General features: G+C 39.0%; 1 protein-coding gene across 1 annotated transcript in view; it reads right to left on the reverse strand.

The window, feature by feature from the left end:
* The window catches only part of zgc:136971 (S9 family peptidase), a 36305-nt gene extending 14896 nt beyond the window's left edge, over positions 1-21409 (reverse strand). Inside the window, exons 1-13 of the mRNA XM_022203321.2 lie at positions 20967-21409; positions 18601-18736; positions 12466-12541; positions 12276-12351; positions 7056-7168; positions 5573-5707; positions 5314-5405; positions 4774-4811; positions 4575-4696; positions 4446-4506; positions 4134-4228; positions 2802-2853; positions 2073-2176 (exon numbers count right to left, since the gene is read on the reverse strand). Coding sequence (XP_022059013.1) covers positions 2073-2176; positions 2802-2853; positions 4134-4228; positions 4446-4506; positions 4575-4696; positions 4774-4811; positions 5314-5405; positions 5573-5707; positions 7056-7168; positions 12276-12351; positions 12466-12541; positions 18601-18736; positions 20967-21084 — 1218 coding nt within the window. The 5' untranslated portion in view covers positions 21085-21409. The remainder of the gene's footprint in view (positions 1-2072; positions 2177-2801; positions 2854-4133; positions 4229-4445; positions 4507-4574; positions 4697-4773; positions 4812-5313; positions 5406-5572; positions 5708-7055; positions 7169-12275; positions 12352-12465; positions 12542-18600; positions 18737-20966) is intronic.
* Positions 21410-26563: the final 5154 nt, after the last annotated feature.

A 26563-nucleotide genomic window follows, 5' to 3' on the forward strand; every position in this document is an offset into this window, starting at 1 on the left:
TCTGGCATTTTTGGCCCAGACCGGCCCACAGCATTATCGGTCGACTGAATCAAGCACTAATTTTTGAATAACAAAAACTGACAGAGAGGTCAGATTTTCAGAACAAAAATTCAAAAACATCCCTAGAGACCGATACAAACTTGTTGACAAGTTGGAAAAAAAAACAAAAAAACAATTGTAATCCAGTAGAGCAGGGGTCTTCAACTAAAATTCAGAGTGGTCCAGTCTGAGAAACTGTATTAAAGCAAAGCTCCAGAACATCATAATGTCAAACCTGAACTAGTGTGATAGCTATATGTCTGTACAGCTATATGCCTCTTTTTGCATTCTTCATATGGGATGGAAATAAAGTAACGTTGGTTTAAAACGTCCATCAAAGGCCTGTAGGTGTGAAGCAGGAAGCCCTCCACAGTGAGGATGTGAGTCTCCTCCTCCTCCTTCAGGACCATCTCTGTGTCCAGGGTGTTATTAACTCCATGAGACTTCTCAAACTTCACCGGGTTCTCCAGCCACGCGTAGATCCTCCTCATCATGGCGTCCATGTCCAGAGCAGTGATGACATCGTACTGCTTAAAGCCATCTTCACCAACTTCAGTCTGATCTTGGGTCCTGAAGAAGTCATCCTGATGGACCAGCAGCAGTTGGACAGGTTCTTGATCAGGTGGTTGGTGAGGCTGGTTTTCCCTCCATCGGTTACACCGTCAATGCTGATGATGGACTTCATGTTCTCAGATCGGTCAAAGCTCAGAAAAAGGATCAAAAACGTCAACAAAAACCAGGTCTGGAGCAATCGGACATGGAAGAAAGCTGAAAAAGAGAAGGTTGCAGCAGGAAACATCAACTACTGGAGTCCTCCATGGACCTTGAGTTCAGTGAGTAAGGTCAGAGCAGAAAGGAAGCTGCTACTCAGACGCCGTTCTTCCACCCAGAGAGGACCTCTTTCTGCTGTCGCTGCTACACAGACTGCCCTAGTGGAGGTTTTAGGTGAAATATTCCTTTTTACATTGGATGGAATACTCGGTTAAACCAACATTTTAGGTGCATGTCCAGGGATTTAAGGTGGAATGTTCCTTTAAGGTGGATGTGTGAGGACCTTGTAGGTGGAATACTTCCTGAAACCAACCTTTTAGGTCAACAATCAAAGATTTAAGGTGGAATATTCCTTTAAACCAACCTAAATTTCATATTTTTATCATTATCCAGTGAGAAACCTCAATCCAGATTCCTCATGAAGACGTTTGAGATTTATGCTGCTGTTATTTGTTTAATCCAGACTAAATGACAGAAATCCACAACTGTAATTTTATTTCAGGACTCTGTTATTAAATGTCAGAACAATCTAAAAACTCAACAGCTTCACAAACTCTAAGATTAAACTCTCCACAAGGATCCAAAGAAGTTGGACTTCTACATGAGAGCTTTAGTTATTCTTCATCTACTTCCTGAAAAGTTTGCTCAATAAAAAAGACAAAAACTCATATTTTCAGCTGAACTAAAGACAGACTTTGTGATTTTTCTGCTCACATGTTGTGTTGTTGTAAACTTACTCTTTCAACCCCCTGGAAACCAGTGTTTGTCCTGTTTTTGTGTCGCTCCTAGACAGCCGGTTGTAATGTTTTCTGATCAACACATCATACTGTGATGTTTTTACAGTCAAGGTTCTACTATGGAACCAGTTTGACATGTTCAGGTGTTCTATGTGTGAAAACTCAGAGATTTCAGGGATCAGAAGGTGGTTTTCAACTTTCTCTGTTAACTTTCTGCTTCAACTTTAAACTAAATGTCCTTCACTAAGCCAGCCCTCTGGACTTCCAGTAAGCTGTGTTCCTATTGGCTGTCCAGGTGGCTGCTTGGTGTCATCAGGAACACCTGAGCAGCTCAGTGTCTTCCTGCTTTATGTCTGCAGTCAAACATTTCCTCTGCTTCTCTTCACTGAACCGGGTTTGGCTCTGTTGCTTTAGTTTGTTCTTTAGGCGTTGGCTTGCAGCTTCCAACAGTAAAATCCTCTTTAATGTGTTTCTTGGTGTGTTTTAGGGCTTTGTACTGGATAGTTAGTTTAGGGTTATTCTGACCAGGGTGGGAGGTGTGTTGGGGCTGGAACAGGAGACAACCATCAGGTCTCTCTGGACCGTCAGCAGCTTCCAGCTTCCATAAACTTGTAAAGGATCAGAGAGATCTGAAGAAGAGAAGACAGAAAGATGAATAAAAATGTGACAAAGAAAAGACAGAACGTGGAAACAACACGGAGATAAAGGTCTGGTTTCAGAGAGATGGATTAAACTGTGCAGACACTGCTAACTGATTGTTGGATGGAATCAGACATTAATAATAATAAATATTAATAATCATGAGTTTGGAGGTCTTTGCTTGATGCTGCTGTGGTGTTTCTGCATCTCACTAAGATGTTGGTAGCAGTGATTTGAACTCTGCTGGTCTCATCATACCTTCCAGCTCTCTGTTGAGCTCCTGATGAAGATGAGATGGAGGAGGAGGAAGGGGAGAAGGATCAGGAGGAAGAAGAGGAGGAGGAGGAGGAGGAGGAGGAGGAGGAGGAAGGGCAAAGTGAGCCTCAGCAAGTAGGGGAGGAGCTGGAGTTGGAGAAAAGAAAGGAGAAGGAGGAGGAGGAAGAAGAGGAGATAGAGGAGGAGGAGGAGATGGAGGAGGATGGGAAGACCAACAAGGAGTAGGAGGAGGAGGGAAGAGAGGAGAGAGGGGAGTCGGAGGAGGGGGAGGGAAAAGAAGAGATGTAGATGAAGATAGAGTAGGAGGAAGAGGAGGAGGAGGAGAGGATGGGGTCTTACTATCAGAGAGGGAGGAGACTTTCTTAGATCTTCTGTCCACCAGGAACAGATCCTGAGGAGGAGAAACAAGAGAGGAGTGAGTTTTTATGATGGCATGAAAACAAGCGTTTATCAGAATAAATAGAATTAATGAGTTATATCAGGAAACTAGCAGAAAAGGTTCATCACACAGCTGTGAACTAAAGTCTACATACGTGTACGGACCATGTTCATCACGCAGTCCTGAGTTACCACTGACTCTAACCATTCTTAATTCCTTTGATGGAATCACTGAAACATGAATCTTTGTCACAAAAACAATTTTTATCTTGGTTTCTTCATAAATTGATTATAGGTCTTCTGGAAATCTGACAGTTTGCTGGGACAGAAATGTGCATCCAGCAGCTTAAACGATCAGTTTTATTGATGTAGAAATTTATTTATGGACATGACCTCCGTGTTGATCATCAGCTACAGCTGCTGACTCTGATCCAGTTTAAATAGAACCATTAGATCCTCATTAGACTCAAACACTACAGGGGGAAGTTCAGCAAAGATCTGATCATTCATTGGCTTGAACCAAAAAACACATCTTAACCAGGGGAGCCAATAATTATGGAAGGCGCTGTGTGTGTGTGTGTGTGTGTGTGTGTGTGTGTGTACGTACTTGTTTCTGCTATCTCAGTGGGGACTCGTGTCACAGTGGGGACCAAAAATAGGGTCCCCACAATTTAAACAGTGTTTTCTTGGCCATGTTGTCGTTACTAAAAAAGTAAAAGTGCAAAAACGTATCTTTAGGGTTAGCCATTGATTTGGTGATGGTTAGGGTTTGGTTAAGGTTAGGGTTAGGAGTTAGATATGAATGGGAGTCAATGGTAAGTCCCCACGGGGATATAAGAACCAGACATGTGTGTGTGTGTGTGTGTGTGTGTGTGTGTGTGTGTGTGTGTGTACTTGTTTCTGCTATACCGGTGGGGACTTTGACCTGACTATTTGCTATAAAGGTGGGGACTTGTCTTACGGTGGGGACCTAAAATGAGGTCCCCACGGGTGGCAACACCGTTTTCTTGGCCATATTGTTGTTAATAAAAAATGTAAAAGTGCAAAAACGTTTGTTTAGGGTTAGGCATTGATTTGGTGATGGTTAAGGTTAGGGTTAGGGTAAGGGTTAGGAGTTAGATATGAATGGGAGTCAATGGTAAGTCCCCACCGGTATAGAAAAACAAACGTGTGTGTGTGTGTGTGTGTGTGTGTGTGTGTGTGTGTGTGTGTGTGTGTGTGTGTGTGTGTGTGTGTGTGTGTGTGCGCGCGAGCACGTGCATATATGTGTGTGTATATGTGTGTGTGCATTACCTTCCAGTTCCTGCGGGCGCTGCTGAAGATGACTTTCTGACTGTCTGCAGACCAGCAGCAGGACGGCAGAGCTTCATAAATTCCTGCAAACTGACCTGAAACACAGACCAAGGACAGAACTTTAACTGGATTCTAGTTTTCTTTTCTTTCTGGACTGAACAGAACACACACAGCTGATGGACAGGTCAGTATGAAGATGGATGGTTTCTGTCTGATGTTGAGACTTTATTCTGAAGGAACAGGAACATCTGGACCAAACATCACAGAAGTCCATCCAGCAGATGTTTAATGTCTGTGGAGAGAGGAACCCACCAGGCTGAGGTCTGCAGACAACATCCAGCAGGGTGGACGTCCTCCTGCTGCTCAGGTCCAGCTGTGGAGTAGAACCAGCTGTTAGCTGCAGAAACACCAGTAGATCTCCACAAAGACCATCATCAGTACCTGCTGCAGGCTGAGACACTGGCTGTGAGGACCAAACACTGCCCCCTGCAGGTAGACCAGCGTAGATCCATCTGGACTGAGCCTGGGACATGACACCGAGAGGTTCTCCCCAGACAGACGTTCTGGTTGGAACCAAGAGGGAACAGATAAGTGGAACAAAGAGTCTGATGCATTCATAGAAAACCAGTGAAGTTCTCACCACAGCTTCCATCCAGGTCCAGTCTGAACAACGCCGACCTGAAACAGATTACAGAAAGATTCAAAATGAGAAATATTTAAAAAGCTGAATAGACAGTTTACACACTTTATTCATTTCACAGAAATTGAAAAAAAAACACTCAAATCAACGTGTACAGCGTTTATCCAAGTGTCTACTTGTGTTAATACTGCAGATAATGATTTTATTACTTTCTACATGTTTGTCTCCTGCTGTTCAGCTGAAAAGTCCCAGAGCTTTAGCTGTGTGGCCGGTGATGGAGGATACTTTGTCTTTTTACACCTTCTGATTCTGCAATTTGCTTGTTTTTGGCAATTTTTTAAAATCAGATTTTTATTGAGACATTCAGAACACGGTGCTTTTGATGAAACATCTCCTGTTTTAGCCCAGAACTGGTTGTTTTTCCTGATGAAGCCTAACAGTTGTTCTGTTTAAGGACCACCAGAAGGTTGTTCTGTCCTGACCTACCGTGAGCTGCTGCAGGTTGTCATGTTTTCTATCGTTATATAAGAGCTTTCTAACCTGCGGTTGGAGCAGAACTTCAGTCCGAGTCTGAAGGGTTCGTGGTACCAACCGATAAAAAACACCGACTGACTATCGGGAGCCCACAGAGCCTGGAGGAAACACAACATCATGTCAGATATAGAATCCAGCTGCCAGGAAGACGTCGTACTCTTCTCCAGTTTTAAAGACGGGTGTGAGTGAAGGTCATAAATCCATACAGCTCAGCCAGTAATAACGCTGCAGTGTCAGGTGAAGAAGTGATCCATTCTGTCCTCACCTGTCCAGGTGAGACGTCAGCTGGGACGCCCTGCAACACACCAACGGTGTCGTTCTGCAGATCCACCACACAGATCACTGGAACACTCTTATTGGTCAGAGCCTCACCCCAGTCCTCCCAGTACACACTCCTGTCCTGAATGGACACAAGAAGAGACATGGATGGATGACAGATGGATGGATGATGGATGGATGGATGATGTTGGATGGATGATGGACGGATGGAGGATGGATGGATGGATGGGTGATGGATGGATAGATGATGGATGAATGATGGATGGATGATGGATGGATGGATGATGTTGGATGGATGATGGATGGATGGATGATGGATGGATGATGGATGGATGGATGGATGACGGATGGATGGATGATGGATGGGTGGATGGATGGATGGGTGGATGAATAATAGATGGATGGATGATGGATGGATAATAGATGGATGATGGATGGATGGATGATGTTGGATGGATGATGGATGGATAGATGATGGATGGGTGGATGGATGGATGATGGATGGGTGGATGGATGGATGATGGATGAATAATAGATGGATGGATGATGGATGGGTGGATGGATGGATGGATAGATGATGGATGGGTGATGGATGGATAGATGATGGATGGGTGGATGGATGGATGATGGATGATGGATAGATGGATGATGGATGAATAATAGATGGATGGATGATGGATAGATGGATGATGGATGGATGGATGATGGATGAATAATAGATGGATGGATGATGGATAGATGGATGATGGATGGATGGATGATGGATGGATGATGGATGGATGATGGATGAATAATAGATGGATGGATGATGGATGGGTGGATGGATGGATGAATAATAGATGGATGGATGGATGATGGATGGATGGATGGATAGATGATGGATGGGTGGATGGATGGATGATGGATGGATGATGGATGAATAATAGATGGATGGATGATGGATGGGTGGATGGATGGATGAATAATAGATGGATGGATGGATGATGGATGGATGGATGGATAGATGATGGATGGGTGGATGGATGGATGATGGATGGATGATGGATGAATAATAGATGGATGGATGATGGATGGGTGGATGGATGGATGAATAATAGATGGATGGATGGATGATGGATGGATGATGGATTAATGTTTTATTTCCGACGTGAGAAAAACAGTAACAAAAACAAATTCATACGTTCCAAACATAATAAAGCAATAAATAAAATCCAACATAAAGCAGGATGAGGCATGAACTTATCTCTTCCTACTTTTCTCCATTTCATCAGTCCCTCACTACCCCTGTTATTTATTTACATGTGTACCACATGGAAAATAACAAAAATAAACAAATATTAAATAATCAGTGATCAAAGCTCCTCCTCCCTGTAAATCCTGAAACCACGCTGCTTTTTAAGTCGTGAAGAATGAACACAAACACCTTCCTGTATGACTGAACACACATGTAGTGTGTGTGTGTGTGATACCTTCCTGCCTCCAGATTCTCCATCCTGACCTTCTCCTGATGAGATCTTGCTCTTCTCTGCGATGTACAGCAGTTTGTTCTCACATGGAGACCATGATAGACACCCAAACTGAGCTGGAGACACACACCCAGAGCTTATTAATGTACACAAACACACACCCAGAACTTATTAATGCACACAAACACACACCCAGAGCTTATTAATGTACACAAACACACACCCAGAACTTATTAATGCACACAAACACACACCCAGAGCTTATTAATGCACACAAACACACACCCAGAGCTTATTAATGCACACAAACACACACCCAGAACTTATTAATGCACACAAACACACACCCAGAGCTTATTAATGCACACAAACACAACAATAGCTGGTATTTATGCACACAAACACAACAATAGCTGGTATTTATGCACACAAACACAACAATAGCTGGTATTAATGCACACAAACACAACAATAGCTGGTATTAATGCACACAAACACATTAATAGCTGGTATTTATGCACACAAACACAACAATAGCTGGTATTTATGCACACAAACACAACAATAGCTGGTATTAATGCACACAAACACAACAATAGCTGGTATTAATGCACACAAACACACTAATAGCTGGTATTTATGCACACAAACACATTAATAGCTGGTATTAATGCACACAAACACATTAATAGCTGGTATTTATGCACACAAACACAACAATAGCTGGTATTAATGCACACAAACACACTAATAGCTGGTATTTATGCACACAAACACACTAATAGCTGGTATTTATGCACACAAACACACTAATAGCTGGTATTTATGCACACAAACACAACAATAGCTGGTATTTATGCACACAAACACACTAATAGCTGGTATTTATGCACACAAACACACTAATAGCTGGTATTTATGCACACAAACACAACAATAGCTGGTATTAATGCACACAAACACACTAATAGCTGGTATTTATGCACACAAACACACTAATAGCTGGTATTTATGCACACAAACACACTAATAGCTGGTATTTATGCACACAAACACACTAATAGCTGGTATTTATGCACACAAACACACTAATAGCTGGTATTAATGCACACAAACACAACAATAGCTGGTATTTATGCACACAAACACACTAATAGCTGGTATTTATGCACACAAACACACTAATAGCTGGTATTTATGCACACAAACACACTAATAGCTGGTATTTATGCACACAAACACACTAATAGCTGGTATTAATGCACACAAACACAACAATAGCTGGTATTTATGCACACAAACACAACAATAGCTGGTATTAATGCACACAAACACAACAATAGCTGGTATTAATGCACACAAACACATTAATAGCTGGTATTTATGCACACAAACACAACAATAGCTGGTATTAATGCACACAAACACAACAATAGCTGGTATTAATGCACACAAACACACTAATAGCTGGTATTTATGCACACAAACACATTAATAGCTGGTATTTATGCACACAAACACAACAATAGCTGGTATTTATGCACACAAACACACTAATAGCTGGTATTTATGCACACAAACACACTAATAGCTGGTATTTATGCACACAAACACACTAATGGCTGGTATTTATGCACACAAACACAACAATAGCTGGTATTTATGCACACAAACACACTAATAGCTGGTATTTATGCACACAAACACACTAATAGCTGGTATTTATGCACACAAACACAACAATAGCTGGTATTTATGCACACAAACACAACAATAGCTGGTATTAATGCACACAAACACAACAATAGCTGGTATTAATGCACACAAACACATTAATAGCTGGTATTTATGCACACAAACACAACAATAGCTGGTATTTATGCACACAAACACACTAATAGCTGGTATTTATGCACACAAACACAACAATAGCTGGTATTAATGCACACAAACACAACAATAGCTGGTATTAATGCACACAAACACACTAATAGCTGGTATTTATGCACACAAACACACTAATAGCTGGTATTTATGCACACAAACACAACAATAGCTGGTATTAATGCACACAAACACAACAATAGCTGGTATTAATGCACACAAACACACTAATAGCTGGTATTTATGCACACAAACACAACAATAGCTGGTATTTATGCACACAAACACAACAATAGCTGGTATTTATGCACACAAACACAACAATAGCTGGTATTAATGCACACAAACACAACAATAGCTGGTATTAATGCACACAAACACATTAATAGCTGGTATTTATGCACACAAACACAACAATAGCTGGTATTAATGCACACAAACACAACAATAGCTGGTATTAATGCACACAAACACACTAATAGCTGGTATTTATGCACACAAACACATTAATAGCTGGTATTAATGCACACAAACACATTAATAGCTGGTATTTATGCACACAAACACAACAATAGCTGGTATTAATGCACACAAACACACTAATAGCTGGTATTTATGCACACAAACACACTAATAGCTGGTATTTATGCACACAAACACACTAATGGCTGGTATTTATGCACACAAACACAACAATAGCTGGTATTTATGCACACAAACACACTAATAGCTGGTATTTATGCACACAAACACACTAATAGCTGGTATTTATGCACACAAACACAACAATAGCTGGTATTAATGCACACAAACACACTAATAGCTGGTATTTATGCACACAAACACACTAATAGCTGGTATTTATGCACACAAACACACTAATAGCTGGTATTTATGCACACAAACACACTAATAGCTGGTATTAATGCACACAAACACACTAATAGCTGGTATTTATGCACACAAACACAACAATAGCTGGTATTAATGCACACAAACACAACAATAGCTGGTATTAATGCACACAAACACAACAATAGCTGGTATTTATGCACACAAACACAACAATAGCTGGTATTTATGCACACAAACACAACAATAGCTGGTATTAATGCACACAAACACAACAATAGCTGGTATTAATGCACACAAACACACTAATAGCTGGTATTTATGCACACAAACACAACAATAGCTGGTATTAATGCACACAAACACAACAATAGCTGGTATTTATGCACACAAACACACTAATAGCTGGTATTTATGCACACAAACACACTAATAGCTGGTATTTATGCACACAAACACAACAATAGCTGGTATTTATGCACACAAACACACTAATAGCTGGTATTTATGCACACAAACACATTAATAGCTGGTATTAATGCACACAAACACACTAATAGCTGGTATTAATGCACACAAACACACTAATAGCTGGTATTTATGCACACAAACACACTAATAGCTGGTATTTATGCACACAAACACACTAATAGCTGGTATTTATGCACACAAACACACTAATAGCTGGTATTTATGCACACAAACACAACAATAGCTGGTATTTATGCACACAAACACACTAATAGCTGGTATTTATGCACACAAACACAACAATAGCTGGTATTTATGCACACAAACACAACAATAGCTGGTATTAATGCACACAAACACAACAATAGCTGGTATTAATGCACACAAACACACTAATAGCTGGTATTTATGCACACAAACACACTAATAGCTGGTATTTATGCACACAAACACACTAATAGCTGGTATTAATGCACACAAACACACTAATAGCTGGTATTAATGCACACAAACACACTAATAGCTGGTATTTATGCACACAAACACACTAATAGCTGGTATTTATGCACACAAACACACTAATAGCTGGTATTTATGCACACAAACACACTAATAGCTGGTATTTATGCACACAAACACAACAATAGCTGGTATTTATGCACACAAACACAACAATAGCTGGTATTAATGCACACAAACACAACAATAGCTGGTATTTATGCACACAAACACACTAATAGCTGGTATTTATGCACACAAACACAACAATAGCTGGTATTTATGCACACAAACACACTAATAGCTGGTATTTATGCACACAAACACACTAATAGCTGGTATTTATGCACACAAACACACTAATAGCTGGTATTTATGCACACAAACACACTAATAGCTGGTATTTATGCACACAAACACAACAATAGCTGGTATTTATGCACACAAACACACTAATAGCTGGTATTTATGCACACAAACACAACAATAGCTGGTATTAATGCACACAAACACAACAATAGCTGGTATTTATGCACACAAACACACTAATAGCTGGTATTTATGCACACAAACACAACAATAGCTGGTATTTATGCACACAAACACAACAATAGCTGGTATTTATGCACACAAACACACTAATAGCTGGTATTTATGCACACAAACACACTAATAGCTGGTATTAATGCACACAAACACACTAATAGCTGGTATTTATGCACACAAACACATTAATAGCTGGTATTAATGCACACAAACACACTAATAGCTGGTATTAATGCACACAAACACACTAATAGCTGGTATTTATGCACACAAACACACTAATAGCTGGTATTTATGCACACAAACACACTAATAGCTGGTATTTATGCACACAAACACAACAATAGCTGGTATTTATGCACACAAACACAACAATAGCTGGTATTTATGCACACAAACACAACAATAGCTGGTATTTATGCACACAAACACAACAATAGCTGGTATTAATGCACACAAACACAACAATAGCTGGTATTTATGCACACAAACACAACAATAGCTGGTATTAATGCACACAAACACAACAATAGCTGGTATTTATGCACACAAACACAACAATAGCTGGTATTTATGCACACAAACACAACAATAGCTGGTATTAATGCACACAAACACAACAATAGCTGGTATTTATGCACACAAACACAACAATAGCTGGTATTTATGCACACAAACACAACAATAGCTGGTATTTATGCACACAAACACACTAATAGCTGGTATTTATGCACACAAACACACTAATAGCTGGTATTTATGCACACAAACACAACAATAGCTGGTATTTATGCACACAAACACACACCCAGAGCTTATTAATGCACACAAACACACTAATAGCTGGTATTAATGCACACAAACACAACAATATATGAGCTTATTCTGAGTGGAGATGAATCAGATTTCACTTTGTGGTGGAGAAAACCTAAATTTAATGAGTAAAATCAGAATCTGCAGCATCCTTCTCACCGTCTTCATACACTCTGCCGTGGTTGTTGAGGGCCGTCAGGTTGAAGCATTTAGTGAGTCCATGGTGGTCCCAGACCTGCAGAAAAACCAGAAGCAGTCTGTCAGAGCATCTGAACACTAATCTATGGACCTACAGAAGAACCAGAAGCAGTCTGTCTGAACACTGATCTACAGTCCATGCTGGTTGTACCTCCAGGAGATGGTGGCCACTGATGTCCTTCAGCACAGCTCTGAGGTGTTGGACTGGAGAACGACTGCTCAGTAACCTGAGGAGCAGAACATGAACCATGATTGAGGAGATCAGAGAGAAATAAACCACCCAGAGTCAGATAGAAGGCATTCAGCTGAACTCCAGGTAGGTTCTGGTGTTTTAGGTCACATTCCTACTTCCTGTTGGTTCATTTCTGTCTGGAACAGAAAGTCCAGCTCCTCTATGGAAACAGATCAACCAGGACCAGAAGCAGAGGAACTCAGAGACGCCTTTCATTTCATTTATTCTTTCATTTATTCTTTTCCATGGTAATGCGTAAAAAACAACAACAACAAATGGATACAATTTATAAAGCACAGAATACACACATCCCATGTACAAGAACAGGAGTAGGATGAAGAATAAGTCTTTTTAACTCCTACCCCAGTCTTTTTTCCAAACTCAAACAGAAAACAACCACAACAAAAAACATCAGATGGCCACAATCAATCAACAGCTCAATCACATCATTGTTATTGCTCCTTTGCGTAAATGTTAAATATTTTTTCTTTAAACTTACATTTAAAGTGCAAAATGTTTGAACATTGCTTCACTTCTTTTTCCAAGGAATTCCATTTTTCCACCCCCGCGACAGATACACACATTCCTTTAAGAGTCGTTCTTGCAGAATTATGTTTAAAGTCAAGATTTCTTCTACTTGTTTCACTATTCAGAGTAAAAAGTGTTTGCAAACCACAAGGTAGCAGGCCTTTTTTTGCTTTATGCATGACTATTAATGTTTGTAAAACAATTAAATCCTTCAATTTTAATAGTCCTGACTTCAGGAACAGTTTTGTTGTATGCTCTTTTGAAGCGGCTTTATTAATTATTCTAAGAGCCCTCTTTTGTAAAATAACTAAGGGTAACAGATGAGTAGGATATGAATTACCCCAAACCTCCAAACAGTATACCAAATACGGTAAAATTAAAGAACAGTATAATATTCTCAATGCATGATAATTTAACAAATACTTAACTTTACTCATCACACCTATATTTCTACATATTTTCTTCTTTACGTGTCCAATATGCGACTTCCATTTCAACTTTTCGTCGATGAATACTCCTAAAAACTTAAATTCAGACACTCTTTCTATACAATGTCCAATTAAATTCAAGTTTACAATTTCTGGACTTTTTTGATTTGAAAACAACATAAACTTTGTTTTGCTTAAATTTAATGATAATTTATTTTTATTAAACCATTTCCGAAGCAGGACCATTTCTGTCTCAATTGTTTTTATTAATGTTTTTAAATTATTTCCAGACACAAAAAAATTTGTGTCATCTGCAAAAAGGACAAAGCGCAACACTTTTGAAAATTCACAGAGGTCATTAATATATAAAATAAAAAGTTTGGGCCCTAATACTGAGCCTTGTGGAACTCCACACTGAATTGTTTCTAATTTGGATTGATAACCTGCAAACTCAACATATTGTTGTCTATTTTTTAAATAACTAGCGACCCAATCTAATGCAATCCCTCTAATTCCATATTTCTGTAGTTTGGATATCATTATTCCATGGTCAAGCATATCAAAGGCTTTTTGAAGATCAATAAAAACTCCAATTGTGTGATTCCTATTATCTAATTGTGTGGTAATGTCCTCAGTGATTTTCAGTAATGCCAAGGCTGTTGAGTGGCGACTTCGAAAGCCAAACTGATTTTCATGTAACAACAAATGTTTTTCAATAAAAGAATCAAGTTTTTTAACAAACAGCTTCTCCAATATTTTTGAAAATTGGGACAGTAAAGATATTGGCCTATAATTTGTAAGACATTTCCTTTCGCCTGATTTAAAAAGAGGAATAACCTTGGCTACCTTCATCTTATCTGGGAATACCCCTGTACTGAATGACAAATTAAATATGTAGGTTAATGGGCTTAATATACAATGTATACTTTCTTTAATAATGAACATATCTAGACCATCACTATCACATGATTTTTTTACTTCAGGTCTGTATGACGAAGTTAGAACGCCACAGATAGTTAAAACAAGTTGAATCTCTTTGACTATATCCTTTTAGAAAAACTGAGAACAGCCTTTAGGTGTTACTAATACTCAGAACAATCCATGATTCTACAGATCAGGGGGTCCAACATGTGGCTCGCGGGCCAAAAGCAGTCCTCCAGAAGGTCCAATCCAAATTTAGAAATTCAAAATCATTTGTAGACCAGGACAAGTTGTTTGGATCAGAAAGTAAATTACTAGATTGTTCTTTGTTCTTCTGTCGTTTTGTCTTGTTGTTATTTTGTCTTTTATTAAATCTGATTTTTGTCATTTGTCTCATGTTTTTGTTGTTTTGTGTTTCCTTTTTGTCTCATTTGTCATTTTGCGTTTTTTGCTTTATTCGTTGTTTTGTGTAGTTTGTGTCATTTTGTGTTTTTTTTCTCGTTTGCATTGGTTATTTGTTGTTTCCTTTCTCCCTTTTGTCATTTTTGTTTAATTTGTGTCATTTATGTCTTTATTTGTCTCGTTTTTCTCATTTGTACATTTTTTGTCGCTTTTTAACTTTCGTGTCTCATTTTTATCATTGTGTTTGTCGTTTTTGTTGTTTTGTGTCTCATTTCTGTAATATTTTGTCTTGTTTCTGTTGTTTTGTCTTCTTTTGTGGTTGTGATCCTCCAGTAAATCCTCCATGGTTCAGTTCCAGGTGACTAAATGTTGTGTTCCTTTGTAGACACTCTGATCTGGAAGCTGTGATGTGGAAATGATAAACTGAGGATGAATGTGGATGAAACTGAACTTATTTTTCTTCATAAATTTCAGGTTGTTCATGATGTTTAGTAAAAAGATAATTCCTTAAATGTGAACATTTTTGCACTAAAACAAAGGAACCATTAGGAGTGGTGGTTATTTAGAGGTTATTATGCTGTGGTTTTACTGGTTTTACTGGTTTTACTGGAGATCAGACTGGACTGGATGAGGAACCTGGACTAAGATGAGTTTGACTCTCCTGCTCTACATACCACATACAGTATTTTACATTTTAAATCAGTTTCCATGCTTTTATCCTATTATATCTGTTCTATGTAAACATCCTGAAGTTCAGTCTAAATGTCACTGAGTTTTTGTCCCGTGACTGTTGGTCACAGCTGAGTCTTGAACGACTTCCTGGTTGCACCGAGATGAACAGAATTTTAGTTTTTTACAGAATCCGAAGAGAATAATTGGTGATCTTTATGGCATTAAAAAAACTAAACATGTAAAGTCATTTTGATGAAATACGACACTTTTAAACGTAGATTCTGATCATTTTCTCAACAGAACTCCATATTTCATGTTAGATTTTCAACTTTCTCACAGCTCTAGAATAGCGTTACTTTTATACACTTTATATATTTTTCTACTACTGGGACGTCTCAGGCGTTCAGGATGGGAAAGATGAATGATATCCACAGCGTCAAGAACACACAACTCGAACCACCAGCTGCGCAAGCGAACCAGGATAACACAACAGAAATACAGGTACTTCCAAACTGTTAACCATGCTAGAGTGATTTGGGATTCTGACAGCAAACGTAGAAGTATTCTCAGAGGCCACTTGAATATATGCCGTCTAGTCATCTAGTCCCAAAGCGAGACGAGGTTGAACACTTGCTGACTGACTTCAAATTTGGATTTTCTCTCCTTCAGTGAAACGTGGCTGAATTCTCGTACCCCTACAAAGATGATCGGCATTCCAGGATATGTTTGCTTTCGCAAAGACAGACAAAAAGGAACAGGAGGGGGTGTCTTAACGTATGCCAGAAGAACACTTGAATGCACAGAACTCAAAGTGGAAAGGAAAGCTAAAACTGCATACTTTGTGTGCTTGATGGAAGAATCCGGAGGTTGCAGTGCACATCTCTGGAAACACATCAACAGACTGACGAAACAAGATTCCAAACAAGACACCAGAGCACTAACACAATCAAATGTTGATGGCAAACTGACCATATGCATATTGCTCACTGTCTTAATACGCATTTTGTGACATGAGTGGAACAAATAGCGGCATCCTTTAATCCAATTGAACTCTCTATGATATCAGAAAATCAAGCTGAAAGTGCATTCTCTATTTCACAAAATAATGAGTTTAATGTAAATAAACAATATCTCAAGTTAAACCATCAAAAGCTAAGGATGTATTTGGATTAAACTCTGATTTTATAAGAAAGCTCAAAGACTGTCTATCTGTCCCTTTAACCCATTTGGTTAATTTATCTATCATCAGTGAGGAATTACTAAAACAAGGCCTCATCAGTCCAATTTAAGCAGGGGACCGTGACCAAGCCTGTAACTATAGGCCAATCTCAATCCTTCCAGTCTTTTCAAAAGTTATTGAAAATGTAGTAGGGAACCAACTAATAGACTACCTTGAATATCATCATATTTTACATCCTAAACAGTTTGGTTTCCAGCCAAAATATTCAACAGAACTTGCTACTTGTTATCTAACAGATACGATCAGAAAAAGTCTGGACAAGTTGGAGCAGTGTTCTTAGACCTTCATAAGGCTTGTGACACAGTCAGTCACTTTGTCCTCTTACACAAACTAAAGCAGCTAAATCTTTCACAACAGACTCTCAGCTGGTTTACATCACATTTGGAGTCAAGAGTACAGGGTGTGAAAATCAATGACACTTTATTGGAACCTAAGGAAAATAGAATAGGAATACCTCAAGGTTCCATTCTGGGTCCTATTCTATTTAGTCTTTACATCAATGACCTTCCGTCCATCTGCACTGAGGCGGAGTGTCAACTCTATGCTGATGACACTGTCATCTATGTCTTAGCAAAGACTCCAGAGAAAGCGGCAGAGTTACTAAACAAACAGTTGGTCAGGGTCTCCCAATGGCTGGAGGACAACTGTCTTTTTCTAAATTGCTCCAAAACGGTCTCTGTGTGTTTTACCTTAATGCCAAGGTCCTTAGACAACTTCCAGATACAGACAAATGAAAATATAATTCAAAAAGTAGATCAGGTCAAATATCTGGGAGTGGTCTTAGACTCTCATCTGAAATTTGAAGCTCATACAAAGAAAATATCAAAAACAATTAGGACTAATTTAAAGTGTTTTCACCTAATAAGATCTTACCTGACAATCAATGCAGCCAAGTTGTATTTTCATTAGACGATCATGTCCCATTTCTCATATTGTGCCACTGTCTGGGGCCAGGCAATCCAGTCAGCTTCAGGCGTAATCTCCCTTTACAAACAAGCTTTAAAAGTGCTTGACCCAAAGCCCATGAGATGGCACCATTGCAAACTTTTACAAAAACACAATCTTTTAAGTTTTGAAATATTCTGAAAAATACACTTTTTTTAAATTTTTTTTTTAATGTTTTACTGGTCTTGCTCCAGATTCTGTTAGCGGTATGATCCAAAGAAGTCAAACTCATTCTATGACTACAAGAGGAGTAGCAAACGGAGACTGCAGAACAGGCCGGTGTAAAGCCGCTTTTGGACAGAGTGCATTCTCAGTGAAAGGGCCACAGATCTGGAACACCTTACCTGCTGAACTGAAACACCTGACAGATCTGAATGAGTTTCACTGTAACTGATGGCTCAAATCAAACCAAAAGCACTGATAGACATTTTATTATATGTAAATGTGTTTGTATGCATTTATTTAACATTGATTGTTGTGTTTATTGTTGTTTTTTTTCTGTGCTAGGGACCTGGTCTGTGAATTAGCTGATAGCTATTGACCTATGAACATGGCATCGGTTATTGTAACAATGCCTCGTGTTCTGTCCCTATTAAATAAACATATAAAAAAATACTAAGAACTTAATAAGGACAGTCTGGTTTTACCTTGCCGACATGTTTCGAGTGCATCTGCAGTTTTCTTCAGAGTGTCATCTGACGTGTCCTTTTTTATCACAATAGAAACATAATCCAATCCTCACAACTCTTGCTGGTTTTATCGTTTCTGGTTTGGATAAATGGAGCAGTTTCATCCATTTTTTAAAGGACAACATGTCTGACAGGCTCTGGGATTACGAGGGTTCAGCACAAAAAGTGTAAGTAGATGTTTTGGTCAATTATTAAAACCATTAGAAATGTAGAGTGTTTTAAAACTCACTCTGCAGACAGTGGGGCACATGTCCCCGGTGGGAGGACGGTCCTGATGGTCTGGTGGTTGTTGCTGTCTGCGATCAGAGTCCACTGCTGGGAGAACCGAAGTCTGGACCCTCGGACCAGGTCGCTCTGACCCCATTCTGGACGGACACAGAGGACGGTTTACAGCTGGTTCATGAAGACAAATGAGCTCACTGGTTCTCAGACACACAAGTCTAAGATGCTAAATGTTCTACACCAGTGGTCCCCAACCACCAGGCCATGGGTCAGCTGGCACCGGGGCGTGGAGCTCATGAAGCGGGATGAGGGGGCCTTCCTACTGTCACACACATGGAGCGACATCCTCCAGAGGCGAGGGGACAGCAGGGGGCGGAGTCAACCTGTCAAAGTGTGACAGGTCGACTCCGCCCCAGTGACATCAGCTGGTTTTTAACTACGTCACACACCACAGAGTGACACCTCTGACGAAGACGGAAGGCTCCATGGAAACATGTCAGGTTTGTTTTTGACAAAAATACGTGTCTGATCACAGAAAAAGGTTCACATTGTAACATTCTGCTCTGTTCCATCCAGGAGCACCAGGGCAGAACTTTAAACATCTTGATAAAGTCCAGCAGAAGGAACTTTTCAACTCTTTGTATCTTTGGGAACATTTGGAGGAAAAATATTCTACAAGTTGGTTCCAGTTTCTTTGGTAAAATAAATAAACTTTTTGTTTATGATTTATGGCGTTATCCCACAGAACACATACTGAATTATGTCTACTTCTATCTGTGTTTGTTCTGTTTCTAAAGAGGTTCAGGAGGAGAAAAATGAACAAAAAGAAAATCATCATTACTTAAACTGAGGATTTAAAGAGAAATCCACCTCATTTATTTAATGAATTATTGGGAAACAACCTTCTTTTATTTTTAAACTGAAGCTTTGTTTCTATTTTTGCTTTTTTTATAATTGTGAAATTTTGCTTTTTATGGTGTGATTTTTCTTATTTATTCATTTGAATCTACTCGTGTTACGTCGTTGTTCAAATTGACTCATTAAAAAGTAAAAAATTAATTAACAAATAAATAGATAAAAGTATTTTTGGTACGAAACTTCTTCTACTTGGTTTAATAAATATAATCAACATATAAAAAGGTTCATTTCACATTTTTACAAACTGACCCTGAAAACAGCTGTTAATTTATCAACTCCAGAAAAATAAAAATAAATCAAAATATGTCATGTGAAACTATTTTAACTGAAATGTAGCCTTTCTAATGTACATTTAAAAAGTTTTAAATACGTTTTTATGAAAAATACGTGAATTATCCTCATAAAGAACACCATGCACCAAATACTGATAGAAATGTTTTAATAATGAGATATAAATTATTGTTATTGTGAGTTTTTGGATAATTAAACATGTGCCAGGTGAAACTGACCCAGAAACATCCTGAGAAATGAACCTAACCAGAGGTTAATCCTATTACTTTATTCTATCAGAAATAAAGTGGAACCTTACTTAAATTTCTACTATTTAATAGATTAAATAAGTTGAAAATACGTCAAATTATCAGTCAAAAACCTAAAAATGCAATATTTAAAAAGCCTAACCGCACACACTAACGTTCAACAGTCTGGGGCCATCAGGATAAACTTTTATTCATGAGCTAACAAAACATAACAAAGGTTTTCTAACCATCAATGAGCCTTTCAGCACCATTAGCTAACACAATGTAGCATTAGAACACAGGAGTGATGGTTGCTGGAAATGTTCCTCTGTACCCCTATGGAGATATTCCATTAAAAATCAGCTGTTTACAGCTACAATAGTCATTTACCACATTAACTATGTCTACACTGGATTTATCATTCATTTAATGCTATATTCATGTAAAAAATACTGCTTTTCTCTCAAAAAAATAAGGACATTTCTAAGTGACCCCAGACTTCTGAACAGTAGTGTGTGTTCTGATAAACCTGCAGAAGTTCAGGATGGTGGAGGTGTTTTTGTCACCATGCAGTAGAATAGAATCCAGCTGACAGAGACCCTCAGCTGGTTCATAACCCCCACAGAGACCCTCAGCTGGTTCATAACCCCCACAGAGACCCTCAGCTGGTTCATAACCCCCACAGAGACCCTCAGCTGGTTCATAACCCCCACAGAGACCCTCAGCTGGTTCATAACCTCCACAGAGACCCTCAGCTGGTTCATAACCCCCACAGAGACCCTCAGCTGGTTCATAAACCTCCACAGAGACCCTCAGCTGGTTCATAACCTCCACAGAGACCCTCAGTTGGTTCATAACCTCCACAGAGACCCTCAGTTGGTTCACAAACCTTCTCCAGTGAATGGTAGCAGCCGTTAGCAGTTAGCCGTTAGCTCACCTGCAGCCAGTCGGTAGATCCGGACCCCCTCCAGCTGCTCCTCGGTCACATGAGCCCCAACAGGAGCTGGGAACCCGCTGAGCTGTCCGAACAGCCCGGTGAGCTGCCGGGGCTCCATCCGGTCCCTCGGAGACCACAGTTAACGGTCAGACAGCACCGTTAGATCATTAATAAATCACCAGAGTTAGCTAACCGTCAGTCAGAGCTCCGTTAGCTCAGTAAATTCCTCCAACAGGGCGGTTAGTGGAGGCAGAAAGGAGCCACAGCTTCATGGATTCATCCACAGAAGTCTGTCAGTGATTAAATCTCCTCCTCGGGACCTGAATCAAAGGTTCACTTCATGAATTCATCCCCAGCAGAGTGTGAATGATTATTAAATGATGAAATCTCCTGATTCAGAGTTCCACAACAACCAGCAGCCTCCATGTTGAGTTCATCGATGGACCGTACCACTCTGGTCCTTGTGGAGGGGTGTAATGGAAGGAACCACCGCAGAGGGGCAGGAGAGAGCCACTGCATAAGATACAGATGTGAGCCAAAGATGTGAGGGACAAGATACGGACAAGGTACGTTTTATCCGTTTGTTTCCTGGCTATAAAACACACAAGCAGAAACAAAAAATCAAGCCGTTTTTTCGTTTTTAGCAAAAAACAAAAAAACAGGAAACGGTTCGTTTTTTCGTTTTTTCGTTTTCACCCCCAAAATGAAAATACGACTCAATATTCCGTTTCATTGGTGGGCGGGGCTTCGGAGCCTGCCAGTGCACAATAAAGCTCCTGCCCATCATGCTGACCATGTTTGGCTCAGCAAACAGCTGTAAGGCAGCTTTCTCATCTATGAACATAATCAAAATATGTTTTGAGAACGGCTCAAACAAGCAGCAGCTCAGCTCTCCCATTAAGCTGCAGAGATATTAGGGGAGTGATATGAGACAGACAAAAATGTAAAAGTGTTCAAATGTTTACATTTATGAGATTTAATTATTGTTAAAGATGTATAGAAGTTGATTCAGGTTGTTCAGTCATGCTTTTTTAAGTTCTGCACTTTATTTTAAGATATACAGTTACATATAAGTTATTTATTAATAAATGTCTAAATGTTTTTGAACCGTACTGAATTTATTTGACGGTCAGTTTTTGATTACAGGCAGACTCTAATAAAACTACCAGGTTACATCAGCATATATCACAGTAACTCAAGTTAGACATTATGATGTTCTGGACCTTTGCTGACTGGACCTCTCTGAATTTTAGCTGAATACCCCTGGCTTAGAAGAAGAGGGACATGAGTCTAGAACTTCTAATGACCCAACATCAGTCAGTGGAGAAAAAACAAGAAAAGAAAGCAAAGCTAAATGAAACTATTTCAGTGTTTTAATAAGCCTGTTGCTTGTCCTGTGAATACTGCCGCTTTAGGGAACACTACAGCTGGAGCTAAGGTTAAAGTTTAGGAAAGGGAGCCTGATGAAGAGGAAACATCAGCTCTACCTGATGGAGAGGAAACATCAGGTCTACCTGATGGAGAGGAAACATCAGCTCTACCTGATGGAGAGGAAACATCAGCTCTACCTGATGGAGAGGAAACATCAGCTCTACCTGATGGAGAGGAAACATCAGCTCTACCTGATGAAGAGGAAACATCAGCTCTACCTGATGAAGAGGAAACATCAGCTCTACCTGATGGAGAGGAAACATCAGCTCTACCTGATGGAGAGGAAACATCAGCTCTACCTGATGGAGAGGAAACATCAGCTCTATCTGATGGAGAGGAAACATCAGCTCTATCTGATGGAGAGGAAACATCAGCTCTACCTGATGGAGAGGAAACATCAGCTCTATCTGATGGAGAGGAAACATCAGCTCTACCTGATGAAGAGGAAACATCAGCTCTACCTGATGAAGAGGAAACATCAGCTCTACCTGATGGCAGGAGGAGGAGCTGCTGACGCTATAATGTCTATAAGTATCTAATTGGTAGTTTGAAATAAAGGAGCTGCTGCTGCTGCTGTGTGTGTGTGTGTGTGTGTGTGTGTGCGTGTGGACGTGTGAGTGCACGCGCACATATATGAGAACCTGACCTGGCTTTGGTTTATGAGGTTGGAGTATTCCCACTAGAAAAAACTAGACTACACCACTGGTTATGACTGTCATTACTGTGTACACGACTTGCTTTGATTTAGAGTTAGGGGAAGTGCAGTGGGGGCAGGCAATACAATGAAAGTCAGTCTGTCTATGAATGCCAGCGCAGGAGCTTTATTGTGATGGGCAGGAGCTTTATTGTGATGGGCAGGCTCCGAAGCCCCGCCCACCAATGAAACGGAATATTGAGTCGTATTTTCATTTTGGGGGTGAAAACGAAAAAACGAAAAAACGAACCGTTTCCTGTTTTTTTGTTTTTTGCTCAAAACGAAAAAACGGCTTGATTTTTTGTTTCTGCTTGTGTGTTTTATAGCCAGGAAACAAACGGATAAAACGTACCTTGTCCGTTCATGGATTCACTCAATCAGAAGCATTTTAAAAGTACAATAAGAAATGTGGAAATATAAAATATAACATTTAGTTCAGTTATAATTAAGTTTTGGTTATAACATTTAGGTGCATAACAGCTAGTTTACTAATTAATTAACCATTTAAATGATTATTTATGAGGAAAGTTCAAATTTTCAGATTTTTGCTTCTTAAATGTGAATATTTTCTGGTTTCTTTCCTGCTCTGTGACACCAAACTGAATATATTTGGGCAAAACACAACATTAATCATCTCTGACTTTGGTGTGTGTGTGGGGGGGAGACAACATTTTCTAACCATTTTCTCAAACAACTAATCAATTAATTACTCAACACATTAATCAACAGCGCAAACAGTCACAGCTGCAGCCTGAAAAACAACTAACACCAGTTTCCACACTAGATGGCGCCACTGCTCCCCGTGAATTACTATTTTCACTTCTACAGCATCAGATTTCTGAACCAGACCATCTCATTCTGACTGCATTTCACTCATTATTCTGTAGGCAAATAAGAAGTCCTGAACCTTGAAGCTTGTTGTTGCTGTTAGTTGAGAAAACAGTTGGAAGCTTTTGTGTTCTGCCTTAGTCTGATTGCACAACCTTTTTTTCTCTGTTCTCAGGTGATTGACTTGATGTTTCAAAGTTTCCGTCCGGCCTTCATAGTCTCTCCTAGACAGACCATCGCCCACCAGCTCATCAGACACTGGATCGGCATCACCTCCAACCTCTAACGTCCAACATCCAGACTGTTCATTCCACTGTTTGTCTGTTAAATGAGTCCAACGAGTCCAGAAAAAAATCATGTCAGGTCTCAGGTTTGGACTTAAATGTGAGAAGTGGTGCCGTAACGCTGGATTAAAAGAAGAAGAAATGTGCAAAATTCTTGCAGACACTTGTATGTGAACAATAACAGAAGAAGAAATGTAATAATGATGAGAATCTGAAAGCATTTCAAAACCTTTAATCAAAGAAAAAAGACTTATTTTAATTAAAATGTGATTTTAAGTCATGCTTGATGCTTAAAAAACTAAAAATAATCAACAAATCTATGAGTTTACATGATCTGAAGATAAATCTGTGCATTAATAAATGACGTCTTGCACATTTTTACCACAGTAATAAATGAAACATTTGCTGTAATTTACTTTAAAAAGTGTCAAATGACCACAAAGAGACACAAATCAATTGTAGTGAGACACAATATGAGCCCAAAGAGACCAAAAAGCAACTGGAAATAATAGACACAAACTGATGACAGAAAGATGCAAATTAACTGCAAAACAAGCCCAAAAAGATTGAAAGTAATCACCAAGGTACATAAAACAACCACATCGATGCACAAAACCAAAGGAGAGATGTAAATCACCTGCAAAGAGACAAAAACAACTACAAAGAGATGCAAAATGACCACAAAAAGACACAACCTGACTGTTAAGAAAAGAAACAGCCACAAAAACATAAAAAATAGTGACAAAGACGCATAAAATTACTGTAAGATTAAAGAAAGACACATAATATCTTAAAAAACAATCATCTGAAAGCATTTCAATACCTTTGATGGATGAAAATTAAACTAATCTTAATTAAAATATGGTTTTAAATCATACTCAGCACTGAAAATTTAAAAAATATTCAACAAATCTCAACATAAAATACAAATTTTAGCTGATTTTGAGATAAATCTCTGCAGTTTATAAATTATATCCTGCAGAGTTTTACAGGAAACACATAAAAACAAAATATTCACTAAATCTAACACAAAGAACATAAGAGGATGAATTTCTGCATTAATAAATGATGTCTTGTACAATTTTACAGCAGTAAACAAATGAAATTTGGGCTGTAATTTACTTTAAAAAGGGGTAAAAAAATGTGTTTGACTTTTATTCAGTTTGACGATTCATTGTGCACAAGACAGCGAAGCTATAAAGGTTATATATTTTATATTTATGCATATTACATTTAATTTGTGTCTATATATAGAAATGTTATAAGCATTGAAAACACTGTTCAACATGTAAGTGTAGTTGTCTCTCTGGTCAGATCACCTTTAAGGGCTGCTGTAATCGACGGCTTCAGGCTTTTTCCCATGGTGGACTGAAGCTACTCCTTCACAGGATCAGACTCTGAGTCTTTGGACTGAACTCATGTTTAATTGCAGAACAGTTCACTAATTTCTCAGTTAATTTCACTTCTTGACTTTACACTCAATGATGTGCAGTAACACCATATACACTGTATGTTACACTTTATTTCCTCAGGAGAAGCAAATTTTACAGGTTATGTTGTTAGGTCATACTTTCCTACTTATATTTTAGGTTATGTTAGTTTCTGCTCATGCAGGACTCCAGACTAACATTTCACTGGCAGCACCGCTGAAAACCGACCCTATATACACACAGTAAAACTGGAAATAATAAAAAAATTATGCAAATTATAAATGTAAGTATTAATACCATGCAATTTCATAGAAATTTTGCTGTAAATATTTATATTTTCTTTTAGAAGGAGAAAGTATCTATTTATATCTGTGCACTGTATGCAAGTCTTTTTCTTCATCCTGTTATTCTATTTGCTGCTATTACACCATATATTTCCCTGTTGGAGGATCAATGAAGAATCCATCCATCATCCATCCATCCATCCATCATCCATCCATCATCCATCCATCCATCCATCCATCCATCATCCATTCATCCATCCATCATCCATCATCCATCCATCCATCATCCATCCATCCATCATCCATCCATCATCCATCCATCCATCCATCCATCCATCCATCATCCATCCATCCATCCATCATCCATCCATCATCCATCCATCCATCCATCCATCCATCATCCATCCATCCATCATCCATCCATCATCCATCCATCCATCCATCATCCATCCATCATCCATCCATCCATCCATCCATCCATCCATCCATCATCCATCCAGTTCATACGGGGGGGTGGGCTGTTTGAGTGATTTTACTGGCCTGATTTATTATTCAGGTGAGTTTTGCTTTGTGTTTCATGGTGAGGAAGGTGAACCAAGCTGAGATGCTCTAGGTGAGGATGATTCGATAAGTGATTTATGAACGA

Source organism: Acanthochromis polyacanthus, chromosome 6 (genome assembly GCF_021347895.1).
Source record: "Acanthochromis polyacanthus isolate Apoly-LR-REF ecotype Palm Island chromosome 6, KAUST_Apoly_ChrSc, whole genome shotgun sequence".
NCBI classification, from domain to species: Eukaryota; Metazoa; Chordata; class Actinopteri; family Pomacentridae; genus Acanthochromis; species Acanthochromis polyacanthus.